The sequence below is a fragment of the Balaenoptera physalus genome, assembly GCF_965194825.1.
Source record: "Balaenoptera physalus genome assembly, chromosome: 9".
Lineage (NCBI taxonomy): Eukaryota > Metazoa > Chordata > Mammalia > Artiodactyla > Balaenopteridae > Balaenoptera > Balaenoptera physalus.
Window position 1 is genome coordinate 101,659,049 of NC_138888.1, and position 17,104 is coordinate 101,676,152.

Here is a 17,104-nt window from a genome sequence, read left to right on the forward strand (position 1 = left end):
GTTAAGTCTCAAAAAGCTGTTTATGTTGTTTTTATTTTAAATACTGTATCTTTTGCTGTTCAAATTTTAAGTTCTGTATTAAATTAAAAGAAATATTTTGATTGACTGGCCACTGGTTGAAAGTATTTCAAATCTAACGTTATTTTAAAGCAGATAAATAGAAATTCATGTTAGTTAACTTTGAATCTGGTTTTACTGTTCTTACTTTTTCTCTATCTTGATTTGTTATAAGATCAGTTTCATAACACTGCATATTTTAAACTTAGATTAGGGAAATGATTTGTATCAGAAATGCAGTATCAATTATAGTTGTTTCTTTAACTTGAGTGACTGGCAAATGTGTCAGCTGTACTCAGTATTAAGGTGGAAGGAAGACAAAAGTTAAAGTTTATTTAAATGAGATGGTTCACAGAAAGTTCTTAGCACTGGTGAGTACATAGTGAGACCTGAGATGTTAGCTGCCACAATTTATTGGCACAGTTACTATCATGATTATTGCTAAAAATTGCCCCGTAGTTAACTTGAATTATGATTTGTTATGTAATAGTGGTGTTGATTTCTTGGAATGGGGGTCAGAAAAGGCTGATTTTGGATATTACATATACGTATAGAGTTACGGTTCTAGGGATCGGATGGGGAGTGTGTGTGTGTGTGTGTGTGTGTGTGTGTGTGTGTGTACATATATGTATGAAACAGCTATTCAGTCCATGTGTTTTATTTTAACTCAGCTTATTATTTCTTCCCGCAGCCTTATATTCTGTCATATTATTCTGTGTGTTCTTATGGATCCCTTTTGTCTACTTCTACTATGAAGAAAAGGATGACGATGACACTGGGAAATGCACTGTGAGTAGCTTTAATTCACAGGTCTCAGTTTAGGGGGAAAAAGATTATTTCCTTCTTTTTCAGAGAGTGATGTGACTTTGAATTTATTCTAGAGCAGTGTTGTCTAATAGAACTATAATGTAATCCACATGTGAAATTTAAAATTTTCTAGTAGCCACATTAAAATAAGTAGAAAGAGCAGTTGAAATTATTTTTCATGACACATTGTATTTAATGTAATATGTTGCAAGCATTATTATTTAAAATAGTCAAAAACATGTTAGTAATGAGACATTACATTTTGTCACACTCTGAAATTTAGAGTGCATTTTACACCTACAGCACACGCCAGTTCCACCCAGCCATATCCCAGGTGCTCAGGAACCACATGGGACTTGAGACTGTTGTTTCAGAGCAGTTCTAGAGCAGGGGTCAGCAGGCTTGTTTCTGTAAAAGGTCAGGTTGTAAATATCTTAGGCTTCGTAGGCCTTACAGACTCTGTCTCGGCCGCTCAGCTCTGTGGTCGTAGTGTGAAAGTAGCCAGAGACAGGACTCAGCGAGTGTGTTGTGGAGTAGGAGGGGGCTGCGTGTGGCCCACAGGATGTGGTTTGCTGACCCCTGTTCTAGGGCATAAAGGAGGAACATTTGCAGACTGGTCTTACTAGTCCGTGGTAACACTGATACAGAAACCTGATTAGTAGAGCACAGGTGCACGCCCAAAACTGCAGATCAAGGTCACTTAAGTCTTGGTATAAAAATCTTCACTAAAACATTAGCAGATAGAATTCAGGAGCATCTTAAAAGTACATTAATGCAGTATAACTGAGTTGGGCCTATCTCTAGATTGCATTGGTGGTTTAGAATCAGCACATCTGTTAATAAATAGTAATTTAATAGGTCCTCGAAGAAATTGTATGTTGAAGGGTATTTGTGAAAATCAAACACTTTATTTCTGATTTCAGGGGAAAAACGCAGCAGAAAAGGAATAAATTTCTTTTGTCTTTTTATTGAGTTATAGGAATTTGTTTTATACCTTGTTTTTGTTTTGTATTTAAATACAGAAATATATTCACTCAAAAGCCAGCATTATGCATAGCCGTGTTTATTAAAACCTTAAAGCATTTGCATTAAGATCCATGAGCAAAGTACTTCAACAGTATTTTAAATGATTCCCAGAGTGGTAATCAGTGCAATTTGTTAGAGAAAAAAAATAGTATGCTGAAATATTTATAAAGAAAGTCGAATTATTGTTTGCAGATACTATGTAACTCTACATTTGAAAACCCACGGTATGTAAGGTAAAGTGGCTGGTCACCAGTTTACTGTTGAAAACTGAATGAGATAAATGCTTTCTCTTCTCTTCTCTTCACTTCTTCTAAAGCACATCTTCCCCATCCCTTTTGGTTGACCCTCCTTACCTTTACTTTAGGTATTTGTGAATAAGAATTCATCATATAAAGCATAAAGTTAATTTCTTTTTTTTTTTAATGATACCATCATCCGTCTCGTGACACTTATTTGTTTATTTATTTATTTATTATTTTTTGGCCATGCCTCGTGGCATGTGGGATCTTATATAATAAGTATATATAAATATATGCTTTATATATGATATATACAAACATATGTAAATTAAATATTTATTGTAATTATTAATTATTACTTAACCCATTTTGGTGAATTGGGGTAGGGGCATTGTGGATTCTGAATGCTCCCTGTTTTGAGAAATATTTTATTAAATATTGTGGTAATTTTACTAAAGTAAATTAATTACTATTAATTCTCCCATTGGAGAGTTAATTATGCTTTAGGTGTTCTGCTTTTCACAAGGTCTAACCATTGAAAAGATTTAAAAAATCTAGTGTAGTTTGATAGATACTTAAGATGTGGTATATACGTTGTTTTCTTTAAATTTTAAGATTTGCTTTTCAACAAGGGGAGCTTTACACAGTTGAATATAAATGTGCATAGGATATGAAAGTGCTGTTACACTATAGCTGAGAATATTTTATATTTTAAAAGTCTTACTAAATGGAATATTTTTTCTCCCTTGACATCTAGCAAATTAAAACGGCATTCAAGTATACTTTCGGATTTGTTGTGATTTGTGCACTACTTCTTTTAGTTGGGTAAGTCTTGATTTTTGTTTTCCTGAAAATGGAAATAGCATTATTTTAACAATAATAATAATAATAATAAAGACTCATTCATAAAAGTCTAGGAAAGAAAATTAAGAAAATCTAAAAAAGAAGAACAAAGTACTACCTTTTATATCACCAACAAATAATAACCATAATTAACCTTTTTTTCTACAATGCTCTTTCTAGACATTTTTTATGTGCTCAAATACATGCGGAAAGCCCCTTCTCCCACATAACCTTCCATGTTGTAATTTTACACAAATGTGATTATGTTTTATGGGATTCTTGGTAATCCACTGGTTGACAGCTCTTCAGTATAGTGAGTGTATATCCATCAATTTTGTCTGTATTGCATTTCCTTCTTAGGATACAACAACTTATTTGATCTTCTAGTGATGACTACTTTGATTCTTACGATGTTAGCAGTTTTTCCATTTTTATAAACAACACTTTGATAAAAAATCCTTGTCTGGATATCTTTTCAGATTTGATGCATCAGTCTTTAAATCTTTGAATTAAACTTTGTCAATGAGTTCGTTCTTAATTCTTCTTCCTTAAGTTTTTATAAAGTAATGGCAATAAAATTTTGCACATTTTTTATACATTTAAAGTTTTCTTTTTGGAAAACATTTGTCCCTGTTAATGGAAGACATTTATCTTTGTTAAAATAGATCTTGATAATTTTGTTTTTTATGTTAGGAAATATATGAGGTGCTAATAAGTTTTTTAAAGTTTCTGCTTGTAATTTGGTCTCAGAATTTTCAATAAATAAAAAAAATTTTTCAAATACAATTTGTGGTGGGAATAAAATTGGTCAATAACTTTTTGTAGTTCTAGGAGTTCTTAGAATGCATATGTTCTATAGTCAAAGTATATTTTTAGGTCCCTTTCCTCCCTTGATATGTCATGAAAAAGAGTACTTGCTGAAAGGACACATTTTAGTGGTTTTGCTATTTATTTTAGCTCTCAAATATATTTTTTAAAGTCTTTTTTGGCTTTTTAAGTTAAGCCATATATAGTTAGGTGAATTTGCTTTGTCAGTGTTCAGGTCCCTTATCTGTAAATCTAAATAGAGATCAGCAAACTTTTCTTAAAGAGTAGATAGTAAATATTTCAGGTTAGGGGTCCATGTGGCACTGCTCAACTCTCTTCCTGTAGCTCTAATCACAGACAATACGTAAACCAAAGGACATGACTGAGTGCCAGTAAAACTTTACAAACACGGGCAGTCAGTAGTTGGCCAGCTCCTGATTTAGAACATGACTGAGAACCGTCAGTAAAACCACAAATCTTTACAACAGCCAGGATATCTTTCCCAGACAAAAGGGTTCCTGAGGTTTCTTCTGAAATTTTTTGGTTCTTTGCATGGAAAGTCATCTTCAGTCCTAGAGAGTTTACATTTTGTATGATTTTAATAAGCTTTAACTGATTATCTACATAATATTTATTTATTTAGAAGCAGTGCATTAAAAGTGAAGCAAACAGCTCCTTGCAAATCCACTAATAACGAGAAGTGACGGTTTGACCAGATATTTTGAACAATAAAATATTCACTTATTTTCCAAATACTTACTGTGTTCCTGATGTGTTCCAGATACTGTACAAGGCGCTGGGGAAACAGCGATTAATAGAAAAGACAGTTCCTTCTTCTCACGGAGTGTACGTTCAGTAGGGGTTAGGGGAGCGGATGAAGAAAATAGTTTGTGTTGGGGGCGTGACATTTTCGGGGAAGGCACTGCTGAGGAGGTAGGGTGAGAAGACACTTGAAGGAGGTGCAGGAGCCGTGAACACATGTGGAGGGAAGAGCGTTGCAGTCAGAGCAAAAGCAGGTAGACAGCCCCGAAGCAGGAGAGCGTCTGGCACGTTCAAGACAAAGTGAGGAAAGCAGGGCGGCTGGAGTGGAGGGGCGGAGGCGGGAGTAGCTGAAGGTGCGGTTAGAGGGGCCGGAGCTGCCGAACCGAGCGGGGCATCAGGGGCCGTTGCCAGGACTCTGGCCTTTATTCTCCAGGAGTGGGAAGCTGTGCTGGGGGTCTGGTCTTGGAGTGACATGATGGACATTTTGCAGAGATCTCCGGGTGGTGTTTTGAGGGTTGACTTTGCGGGGTGTAAGGCAGGAGACATGAGGTCTGTTCAGTAACCCAGGCAAGACAGGATGGCAGCGGCAGTGACTGGATCCTGCCTGTCTTTTGGGGAGAGAGCCGGCAGGATCTTCTGGTAGGTCAGGTACGGGGGGTACGAGAGAGAAAGGCGTGGAGGACACACCTGGAGTTAGCCCAGCTGCGGAGTCTGAGGGGCACTTCTCTCACTTTTGAAACCAACCGCAAGCTTTGGGGGGTTCCTAAAACCACCCTCTGCTTTGATAATTCTCTAGAAGGATTCACAGAACTCACCAGAAGCAGTTATATACCATCTATTACAGGTAAAGAATACAGACTAAAATCAACCTTTTAAGAGATGCACAGGACAGAGTCTGGGAAGATTGCAGATGTGAAGCGTGTGTTGTCCTCGGGACGCATTCCCCTTCTGGCTTCCATGTCTGACAACGTGCGTGGAGTACAGGTTTCCCCTGCCATCCAAAAGTAGACGGTTCCTATGAAACCTTTCCTGAGCTGAGAAGGCGTAAAGGGAAGAAGCAGTGACCTTAGGACACATCTTGCTCACGGACGCGCAAGATAAATGGGGTAAAGCACAGATGCCCACAAAGGTCAGAGCTGTGGTGGCTGATGGCTGAGATGCAGAGCGTGGTCCCCGGGAAGGAGCCTGGTGGGGCCGCACGCTCTGCTCTGGGCGCAACGCACGCCGCCTCTGCAGCAGCTCACTCCGGAACCAGCACTGACGTCACGTCGTCTCTGCTTTTTGTCTTTTTCGTAAAAGTGACGATCCTTCAGATTTCTTTTGGTTAGTGAAAATAGGTGCTAATGTAGGTCTTTAGTAAAAGTGAAGTGGTATAAAGCGAACGTTCAAAAAGCTGGGGGGATACTTGTATTGCCAGCCAGGGAGGCTCGCGTGAGACCTGGTGCCTGGTGTTTTTATTGAGACCCTCTCACGCAGGCGTGTCTAAGTGACTGACTGCCCGCCTGGTTCTATCAGCCCCCGCTGATGCCACTGGCCCAAAGCCCCACCCTAACCACATGTTGGTCTTTCTGGCCACCACCTAAGGTTGGGTGTGGCCACCCGCTGTCCTAAACACAGACACTCCTATCAGGTCTGACACAGATGACATCCCGGAATCACGGGCAAAAGTCAGACCTCGTTTGGGGGCAAGGCCGAATTCTTTACCACGCAGGAAGGGTGAAGTTGTCATCCACGGGCACGTCGGAAGGAGGAGCCGCTTTGGAGAGGGGGCGTCAGAAGCTCAGCTTGCTTCACGGTGAAGCCTTAGGAACGCTCAGGAGAAGGTTTGGGGCAAGCCGCCAGATCAGGCGTTAGGACACTCGAGTTTTAGTCTCTGCTCTGTTCCAGTAGCAGCACCCAGTGAAGAAAATGAGCTTTATCCTGTGTAAAGTGTGGGCAGTAAGCTGAATGACTGCTGTGCGGTACTCCTGCCTTTCTTAGAACCGGGACCCTGCTTTGGTGGAGTTGGTGGCGTTGGCTGTCGGGGGTGTAACAGGAGAGCAGGAGGGGCGTCCAAAGCACTCAGGCAGTGGGAGGCTCCGGTCGGGGGGAAGGACGGTCAGGGGGGAAGGACGTTTCCTCCGTGGTTCTGAGAGGGATAAGAATGAAAAGAATTCCAGGTAGGTGCATAGGTTTGGTGGGCAAATGAAGGAGTTCCTCTCTGATCGCCTTTATTTTCTCCTCCGTATTTGAGGTGAAGGCATCTGCCCAGGACACTGAGGTAGGGGAGGGTGTGTGGACTCCTCTGTTTCACAAGCCAGAAGTTTGTGACTAAAAGACAAGCAGTGTTTGGTTATCTAGGGCAGTGTTGTTCTCATTACCGTGTGTGAGTATTTGAATGAGGTACATTTAGCTTAAGTGATTGACTGCGTTTCCTGAAACTTTTTTGGAGGTGACACGCTTGTAGTTTTTGTTAAGTGATGTATTTTTTTTCTGATAAAACAGTAGGTAATTTTATGGCAAAAACGTGGTCTAGGTTTAACCAATTCACGCAGCTAACGCTTGGAACTCCTGCGGGTTGGGTAGTCTTGGGAATAAGGTTGGAGGGTCGTGATGTTTGTCCTCAAGGTTCACATGGGGAGAGATGCAAATAGATAACCTGAGTTACAATACTTGAGGGCTCTAATAAGAGATGGACGCCAGGTTTTGATGGTGGAGTAGCAGGTTCTGCCTTGCGGAATCAGGTAAGACATAAGAGGAAGTAATCTCGGAATCAAAATTTGATGGAGTGGAAGTTGGGCAGCAGACTAGGAAAAAGGTGAACAGCAGGTGTAATGTACGCTTCACCCCTGAACACATGGGCTTGACCTGTGCAGGTCCACTTACACGTGGGTGTTTCTCAGTAGTAAACCCTACAGTACTGCGTGATTGGTGGAGCTGTGGGTGCTGAGGAACTGTGGACGTGGTGGGACCAGGTCTGGGGGGCCAAGTGTAAGTCGACGCTCAGAGTTTTGACTGCGTGGAGGGTTGGTGCCACTAAGCCCCGGATTGTTCAAGGGTCACCTGTATTAGTCTGCTCACGCTGCCGTGAACAGCAGGCGTTTATCTTCTCACAGTTGTAGAGGCTTGACGTCCTGGTTAGGGTGTGGGCAAGTCTGGTTTCTGGCGAGGACTCTCCTCCTGGCTCAGGGACGGTGTCGTTCTCACCGCGTCCTCACCTGGTCTTTCCTGTGTGCTTCACGGGGGAGAGAGTATCTCCAGGGTCGCCTCTTCTTCTTGTAGGGACGCCAGTCCCGTTGGCCTAGGGTCCCACCGTTACGACCTCATTCAACTTTAATTACCTCCCTGAAGGCCCTGTATCCAAATACCATCCTGTTGGGGGTTAGGGCATCAGCATGAATTTTGTGAGGACAAGTTCAGTCTGTACTCTGTTCTCTGGCCCCCCAAAATTCATGTTCTTCTCACACACAAAATGCATTTACTTCATCCCAACAAGCCCCCAAAGTCTTAACCCAGCATCCAGTCTGAGTCCTAAGTCTCATCTAAACATCATCTAGATCAGGTGTGGGTGAGACTGATTCCTCCTGAGTCAGAATTCTTCCCCAGCAGTGAATCTGTGCGACTGGACAAGTTATGTGCTTCCAAGATACAAGGTGGGACAGGCATAGGATAGGCATTTCCATTCTAAAAGGGAGAAATTGGAAAGAAAAAGTGATGGGAGCCAAGCAGGTTCAAAACCTAGCAAGGCAAATTCCCTTAGACCTTAAGCCTCAAGAGTAAGCATCTTGGATGGATGCTCTGCCCTGCAGGCCCCCGAGGGGCAGGTCACTGCCATGGCCCTAGGCAGCGGCCCCGCCCCCTTGATTCTGGGTGTGGGTCCTGCCCCCTTGACTCTGCAGCAGCTCCCTCGCAGCTAAAGCTGAGCAGAGGGCAGGGGGTACCCTATCCTCTGAAATTGAGGAGGAAACAGCCTTGCCCCCTTGGGGCAGTAGAAGTGGCACCCCTGGTGATAACTGAATTGCCTTTGGGGTCATTCTTGGGTTTTCTTGAAGGATAAAGCATGTTCTCAGCGAAATAAGTATCACCCTGTCCTGTAGAATCCCCAGAGTCTCATAGCCTCCCTTTATTTTGTCTCATCTCTGTTCCCTTAGTTCCAGCTGGCCGTGTCTCTGCTAGTGTCACTCTGTCTCTCCTCCTGTCTTCTGCTGAGATAGCTGATGAAATCCATGGTTTCCACCCACACTGATCTCCTTGCCAGATGGTGGTTCAGCCACACTCTTGGAACACCCTTTCCCATTTTTTGCAGTGTGGATAGGCTGCTTCCTTTCTGCTTAACCTACCTCTCTGCTCTCTCCCTTTACTATAAATGGTAAGGAGAAACCACCCAGCTTCTTCCAGCACTTTGCTTACAATTCTCCTCAGCTAAATATCCCATTTTATCTCTTACAGGTTCTGCCTTCCATAAAACACTACAAAACAATTCATCCAAGCTCTCTGTCGCTTTCTAATAAGGATCTCCTTTCTTTCAGTTTCCATTAACATGTTCCGCATTTCCAGCTTTGAGCTCCCCAGAATGACCTTTAGTGTGCATATTTCTACGAGCATTCCATTCATGGTGATGTATGTCTTCTCCAGGATGGTAGAGGTGTTCTCTATAGCGCTCCTCTTTTCTTGCTGAGTCCTCAACAGAATTGCCGTTAACATTCACATTTTTATCAATAGCCCCTTCAAGGCAGCTTAGGCTTTTTCTGGCATGCAACCTCAAAACTCTTTAGGCCTCTCCCTATCACTGGGTACCAAAGTCACATGCACATTTTTTAGGTATTTGTTACAAAGTAGCAACCCGCTTCAGGGTACCAAAATCTGTATTAGTCTACTTGTGCTACCTTAACAAAATACCGCAGGCTGGCTAGCTTAAACAGTGGACACTTGTTTTCTCACAGTTCTGGAGGCTAGAAGTCTACAGTCAAGGTGTCAGTGAGTTTGGTTTCTGGTGGGAGCTCTCTCCTTGGCTTGTGGACGGTCACCTTCTCACGGTGTCCTCACACGGCCTGTCCTCTCTGCTGGCGGTGGGGAGAGAGAGCCCTGGTGTCTCTTCCTCTTCTTACAAGGACACCAATCCCATCGGATCAGAGCCTCACCCTTAGGGCCTTATTCAACCTTAATTACCTTACGAAGGCCCTGTATCCAAGTACCGTTCCCATTGGGGGTTAGCGCTTCAACATAGTAGTTTTGGGGGGAGGGGACACGGTTGAGTCTATAACATGGTAACTGAGAGACTGAAGTTAGCATGGAATAGTTAAAGAATGATATAAAAAGTACAATGTAAATTTAATCCTCCCTCCCTCGGTACAAAAAAAAAAAAGTGAGATGTGACATTGCAAGTGTTTGCGGCGGCCAGTGACAGACCATGACCTTAGCCACAAAGGTGGACTCTGGGTCTTACTTAGAGTGTTTAAGACGTTGTGTTTTATCCTGCTGCGCAACTGAAAGGCAGGGCAGATGTGTATGTGTTGGTGTGTGAATGCGGGAAAGCAAATACGTGTGAATTGGTCGTAGCACTGAAGGACGCGTCAGAAGGGGCATTTGGGAGTTGGTCAGGGAGCGAGATATAAATGGTAGCTGGGAAGGCCATTCAGTGACCACTGTTGTAGTTCAGGTGAAAGGTGAGGGCCTGAACTAGAGTAGTTACGGAGAGCAGAGGGGAAGGCACAGGCTATTTGGAAGATAAATAGGACTTGGCATTTGAGTGTAGGAGGTGAAAATCTTATTTTCAGTTCTGCTGAATTCATCATTTCAATTCCATATCCACTGAAATTCATTAGCCTTTCCTTTGTCTCTTCCTGAAGAGATAATCTGTATTAAGCTAATGCACTCAGTCAGATGGGATGTAAAATATTTTTTCTAAGCAGTTTTACTATTGTTAAGAGCCTAAGGGAAATTTATAATCTCACGAGATTCCGGTTCTTATCTTGATCTAGCATTGTGTGTCTTTGAAAGCTGAGGTTCTCTGTATCCAGTTTTTTGAGAGGGACTGAGATGAAGAAAGTATCTGTACCTTTCTACCACACAACTCCCATTACACTCTCGGTTACTTGAGGACCGTCACCATTTGGTAAAGGCCTGAGAATCGTATAACTGCTGCCTCCCCTTCAAAATGCCTCTGGCTGTGGTCCAGGCTCGTCTGGCTGAAGCGGCCTCTGCATCTGTTAGCAGGTGCTCCCGGCAGGTCTTTGTCTTCGGGGCTGGCATTTGGCCCTGAACATTGCTTGGGCCCTTCTGGTTGTTAAAAGGTTGAAATGCTCCACCTTCCTGAGTCTCTTACCTCACCCTCACCCTCAGCCCGGTCAAAGGGTAAAGCCCGGGTTAGCAGGGTCTTCAGGACCAAGGCCAGCGCCCGTTGATTGGTTAGTGCCTTTGCCACATTGGTTGTTAGATGTTTTGAGTATTATTGCCCAGGACGTACAGACATCTTTAGTTGTAACTCGTTTGAATTCTGCTTATGGATGTTACTCTTAGCTTATGAGAAGGCATTTTGTGTCTGTTTCTTGGATTCGACAGCGCTGGTGGCCAGGGGGCTGAGGAAGCTGCTTTGGGTTTGTGCTTTTGCCGCTCTAGCTGTACCTAAAATAACAGTGCTGAGATGTCAGCACTCTGCTGATTGCTTCAGAATAAGTATTTTCCCGATGTCGTTCTGGCCGTAGTTTGGGCCATTTAACCTTTTATTATTATTATTATTATTTTTTTTTTTAAATTTTTTGGTCAAGTCAAGTTTCCTCTGGTGTTATTCTTCATTAAATATTTGAACTGCTCAAGAGCCCTGCTCAGCCGCTAGAACATGAAAGTGTCAAGATCGAGAGAGCTAATTGCTTTTCTTCTACCACTGGACAGAACATCTGATTACCTAAAACTAACATAGATACTGAATGTTCTAAGTAGGAATGCTATTTTTAGGTATTTGTGACACGTATTTCTATTTTAATAGACTTTAGATGATATTTTATACAACATAGAAGTTTTTCCCCATATTCACAGAAGTGGTTATTCCAACTAACAAGTTCAAAATATACTTTTCAAAAAAAAAATATATATATATATCTGGAAAAAACTGTTCAAATAAAATAGAGGGATATTACATAGGTAGTTTTTTCTTGCTTGATTTATATTTTTGTTTAAATGCTAATATATAAGTTAATATCATTATAGAAGTACAATATGCAAGAGTTTGTTTTTTGATTCCACCCTCTGCTTTTATTTAATTGTTTTTGATTTTATAACCAGGGCAGCAGATAATGAGCTCTTTACATTTATTGCTCTATCCCTGTGAGTAATCACTTTTCTTTCTAAAAGTAATGAGAAGTAAATCTCCAAGATTGAGAAGAGTGTAGTAAACTGATGTCAGTGCAAATAGTTAGAAATTTAAATAACCTCATGACATGTCTGATAATTCATCTTTTTATAAGAATAAAAAGTATCAGTAGTACCAAGGAGTAAAGGTTTTTGAAATTTTAAAAAATTAGAATAATTACTTTGTTTTACTTGCTTACATTATCAGGGCAGGTACTTTAATATATTGTTGAACTCATGCAGTATTTCTTCATCACAAAAAAAGGATAGATGTTACTGCTTTGCTTACAATTAAAATTAGGTTGGAAAGGAGGTAGTATTAGAGTTACTTCTTACATTCCTGTTTGATTCTCCATATACACAATCTAAGGGATACTGAGCCCTCTACTTTAATCTCTTGTCTTCTTGCTTCTGAGCTAGATAATAAAGTGCCTTTCTGTCTGTCTGTCTGTCTCTCTCTTTCCCTCAGCTGTTGATTGAAAAATAGAAACTACTTACTTTCATTATGTATATTAGGTAGAATCTTGAAGGATACAGAAAAATACTAAGAAGAAAGTAAAAAGCACCCCTGATTCTACAATGAGATATTTACTGCTAATTCTGGTGTATTTCCTTCCTGTTCTTTTTTATGCATATAAATATACTGAAATCATTACTTAATATTATATTCTGTTCTCCTGATTTAACAAAGGAATTCTTAACCTCTTTTGTGCTGTGGACCTTTTTGACCATCTTCAGCCTATGGCTCCTTCTCAAAATAGTTTTAAATGCAAAAAATAAAATACACAGCATTACAGAGGAAACTAATTATACTGAATACAGTAATTAAACCATTAAAACAAATTTGTGATATGGTAAACACATAGATAAGCAACTTCTCACACCTCTCTGTACTTGGTGCAGATTTGATTTGCTAATTCTTTTGGGGGGAAAGTTGATCTTGTTTAAAAAATTACTAAAAATTGAGTTTCAGGTCATTTCCTTTTATTTGACCTTTTGTCCTTAAAACCATTAAAGAGTTATTTTCTCCTTTATAGTGCTTTTGTTCCATTGAATCTTCCCGATAACAAAAATTCTACAGAGTGGGAAAAGGTGAAGTTCCTGTTTGAAGAACTTGGAAGTAGTCGTAAGTATTCTTTTAAAAAATAAAGTCCGTAATAATTCATATTTCATGACTCTTGCAACTTTTTTCATAAGTAGTCTATTTTTACACTGTTAAAAATTTAACTTCATAGTTCTTTTAACCTGTGGTTAAAAGGATGTTAGACAAATTAGGAACTTTGTGTTACTGAGACTTCTAGCCGTCTAGCTGTTCTATAGCCCAGTCTCTTGACTTCTTCATAAAATTACCATGTTGAAAAGACAGTGTAATCTTCAAAGTATTTTAGCGGTAAAGGTCTTATAATTTCTATGTGGTCTTTAATTCACTTAGGATAATATAGAATAATATGTTAAAGAAATGTGCTAGATATATTGGTGTTTATTTTTAATTTTTAAATGAGAGAACCCTATTTTGCTATTTGATCATGATTAAGTAATCTTTGTGGAATATAAATTACAGAGGTTTTATGTGGATGAAATAATAGTTTGTTATAAATTTACCTCACCAGAAGATCTAAGTTTTCCTCCTTTTAATCAACATGACCTTGGTTTTTAGAGAGGAACTAAAAAGCAGGTTTAGGAAGTTAGCTTAAGAAAGTTGCCTAATCATTGAAAAATATAGTTGGTGTTAGAAACTGATATCAAATAAGAATATGTATTTTATTACTTAGAATTTCATGTGCCTTTGAACTATTTTCAAAGAAAGCTAGAGAACTTATTTTATAAACATTATGCTGAAAATTCGTATTGCTTTTGTATTTATTCTTTTTATTAGGTACTGTACATTCTTTGAACAGCACTTTCTCTTTACCCAGATACAATATTAAATGATGGTTAAATTAGGTCTTGGAGTCTTTGCTGTACAACTTCTTAATTTTTTTGCTTTCCACTTAAGATTTCATCTTGTAAATTGTGGTCCATTAATCTTGCTGATACCAGCAAGAATACGGATAGCGGGTCTGGCATATACTGATACTGCATGTCAGGATTTATGTACCTGAGCCTGTTGCTGAGAAATAAATTGCTTCTTTTCCTGCAGTTAACTCCTTCAGGTCTCTTTAGTAACTACTCTTCTGCCCTAAACATTATTCTATCAGTTTTGCTAGTCTTTGAGGGTTAGCATAACTTGAATCAGTGATTATAATAGGTAGCATTACTGTACTTGCTGTAATCTCCTTAGTCTTAACATTTAAAAAACCTCACATCTTAAACACCATATTTTAGAGTACATTTTGCTTATCACTATTAGTAATATCAACTTTTTGATTAGCCAGATATCTTAGCAGAACACTCCACTTTATCAATTCTCAGATGCATATTTTTATACATTTTCATATCTCTGATTTTGTGATGTATTTTATAAGTGGAGGTACCTTAAAATTGCTATCAGCCAAATGCCAGACCTCTCCTAGTTGTATGAATACTTTCTGTTGATACTTCTAGTAAGATCAAGAAAGTAACAGCACCAATGGTCTTTGATTTAATAAAATGTAGTATTACAGTTAAAAAAATTAAGGCTTAAAAATTTGTCTTGAATAGTTTCTGAACTTGTTAATAATATGCTTTCTCTAAGTGTTATATGTTAAAACTGAGATGTGAGTTTTAATAAGATGGGTCATTCTATTATTATTTAATATTGATACATGAAATTACTTTAAAAATTATATTTGGTTCCACAGTACCTGCATTTAAACTAGATCAATACAGGTCCAATAGAACCTGTATTAAAACTAGAACAATTAGTATTACTCCATTAAGAATAGTCAAATTTGCATATTTCATTGTATTATCGGGTATGTTTATTTGAAAGCGTCACTCTCACTACTCACTCATTGGCCTTCCTTTAAAAAGTTTCCTAAATCTAACTTGTTAGCATAGTATTCCTGTTTTGGTATTACGTTTGAATCTATTTTCTGTTTGTTTGCTTCTCACTAAGGGAGCATGCTAGCTCCTTTCAAATTAAAGAGGGAAGTAAACTCTTTACGATTTTAGTTCTAGGCTGTGTTTTAAAAACTTACTTGAAATTTAAGAACAGAGGAACCTAGGAGTTTGAGTGGAGGGGGAAGACAGGGTCAAGGTCACTGGCATTCCTATCATGTTATTTCTCGAGGGCTGCCTTTGAGCAAGGCCAGGGCATTTTTTTGGCCAACTTTTGAGCATCTGGTATTTTGCTGATTTCCTTTTAGGCTCAATAATTTGGCAGTAATTTCCCTCTTTAATTTTAAGAGGTGAAAGAAAGAAAGTCTTAGCCTGAAAGATCTTTAACAAATCCATTTATGAAGAGCTATTTAAAAACTCCTTTCCACTTGGAGTTAGCACTTCAAGAATGGGGTAATGCATATTGGGTTTATTCCTTTGGAATGTGTAAGAAACCCAATTTTTATATTCCTGTTGATTTGTTGAATATAAACATTTGAAAAGCTGTATATTTTTAACAATGTTTTTCTTCTTTTGCAGATGGTTTAGCTGCCTTGTCGTTTTCCATTAGTTCTCTGACCTTGATTGGAATGTTGGCAGCTATAATCTACACAGTAAGTATAATGGTAATAATTGAGTTAAAATTAAAGAATCACTTTATGATGCAATTTTGTTACCTTATTGGTATATTCAATTTAGCTCTGTTTTCCTTTTTAATATCTAGTACTTTCTTCATTTTTCTTGAGAGGAGGGTAGATTTTTAACTACTTGGTCATAATCATTTTATCCGTATTTGTGAAATTTAATATTCAGAAACAAACTTTATAACTTGTGAACCTTGAAGTGGTTATATACTATGCAATAATAGACTTAGTGATTTATAAGCATATTAGAACTCTGAACCATAGATCAGTACCTGTTATGGATTCAGTAGATTTATCCTATATGGGGATATAGGGCTTTTAAAATCAGATATTTTACATCACTTGATATATCTCTAGTATAAAGAATCTAATCTTATACTCTCAGAGACTTTGATTTTTTTTTTTCTGGTCTCTCTGGGAATGGTACGATATGACTTATAATAGCCTGACAAACTTGCATGCAGAGTGCTTTTTGAGTTTTTTGCTCAAATTATAGAGGAAAAGCCAGTAAAAATGCTTCTTACTTGCCTCCCAAAAGAGAGTTGTGCAGGAAGCTTTAAATTATATGGAACCTTTTTCAGATTAATGGAGTTTATGTTTAGAGCATTCTTGATTGATGCAAAGATGAAAAATGCTGGTTATAAAGAAAAAATTTTGGGTATTGTTCCAGTGTCTCCCTTTAAACATAAAAGAAATGGGCTATTAGTGTGATAGCAGAATCTGGTTTTGTTGCATAATCATTCAAGTGTCATAATGTATAATAAAAGAAGTCTAAAATCATGCATTTTAGTATCTTTCAGGTGCTTGAGTATTCAGTTTTATTATTCATTGCCATTTTTGCTTTTTTCATGTATTACTACACAAGGAATGTATCGGTGGGTAACTATCTTCCCATCTCAGAGAATATGTATACTACATGTGAATTGTCTTTCAGGAAACATTCACAAGTTAATAACACATTAGGAGTTAGAGCTGGACTCTAATTGCTATTCTGTGACTGATTTGTTACGCTGATCTTGGGTTTGTCTTTTTACCCTTCCTGGGTCAGTGTTTTCCCCATTAGATGGGAATAAAAAAATGCCTCTTAGGGATTTTTGAAGGTCAAACGATACTTTTTGTAAAAGTGCTTCGAGAAGTATAGGGAGATGAGGATATAACAGTCAATGAAAGGTGAGTCAGGAGAAAGGAACAGAAAAAGGGGAAACCAACATGTAAGGTCATCCTCAGGAGCCAGGAAGAGTCTGCGATTTTACCCTGCTTGTAGCTTGTAGTCTGCTACAGTTCCGTGGATGTTGGTCAAAGGTGCGAGACTTCTGGTCAGAGAAGAACTTTGTGTTGCGCGGCAATGGCAGCAGCCACGGGAGCGCGTTGTCTTGCGCCCGTTTGCTGAGTCCCGACTCCCGTGGGGCGACGTGAAGAGCACCCATGGGGACTGTCACAGAGCTGAGGACCCTCGAGCGTAGGGAAGCTGAGTCTTTATTAACGGACAGGAAACGTGCCTGCTCTCGCTCCAGAGGAATACTGTCTTTGTCTTCCCAGGCTATTTGCTGCACAAACATTCTTGAAAGGATAGTA

The 17,104-nt window shown here is 39.3% G+C and overlaps 1 protein-coding gene across 3 annotated transcripts in view; it reads left to right on the forward strand.

Moving 5' to 3' along the window:
• The window catches only part of LMBRD1 (LMBR1 domain containing 1), a 117,704-nt gene that overhangs the window by 38,631 nt on the left and 61,969 nt on the right, over nt 1–17,104 (forward strand). For all 3 annotated transcript variants that reach the window (XM_082474213.1, XM_082474211.1, XM_082474212.1), the window contains exons 4-7: nt 749–846; nt 2,887–2,954; nt 12,905–12,993; nt 15,426–15,499. In XM_082474213.1, the coding sequence (XP_082330339.1) occupies nt 749–846; nt 2,887–2,954; nt 12,905–12,993; nt 15,426–15,499 (329 nt within the window). The remainder of the gene's footprint in view (nt 1–748; nt 847–2,886; nt 2,955–12,904; nt 12,994–15,425; nt 15,500–17,104) is intronic.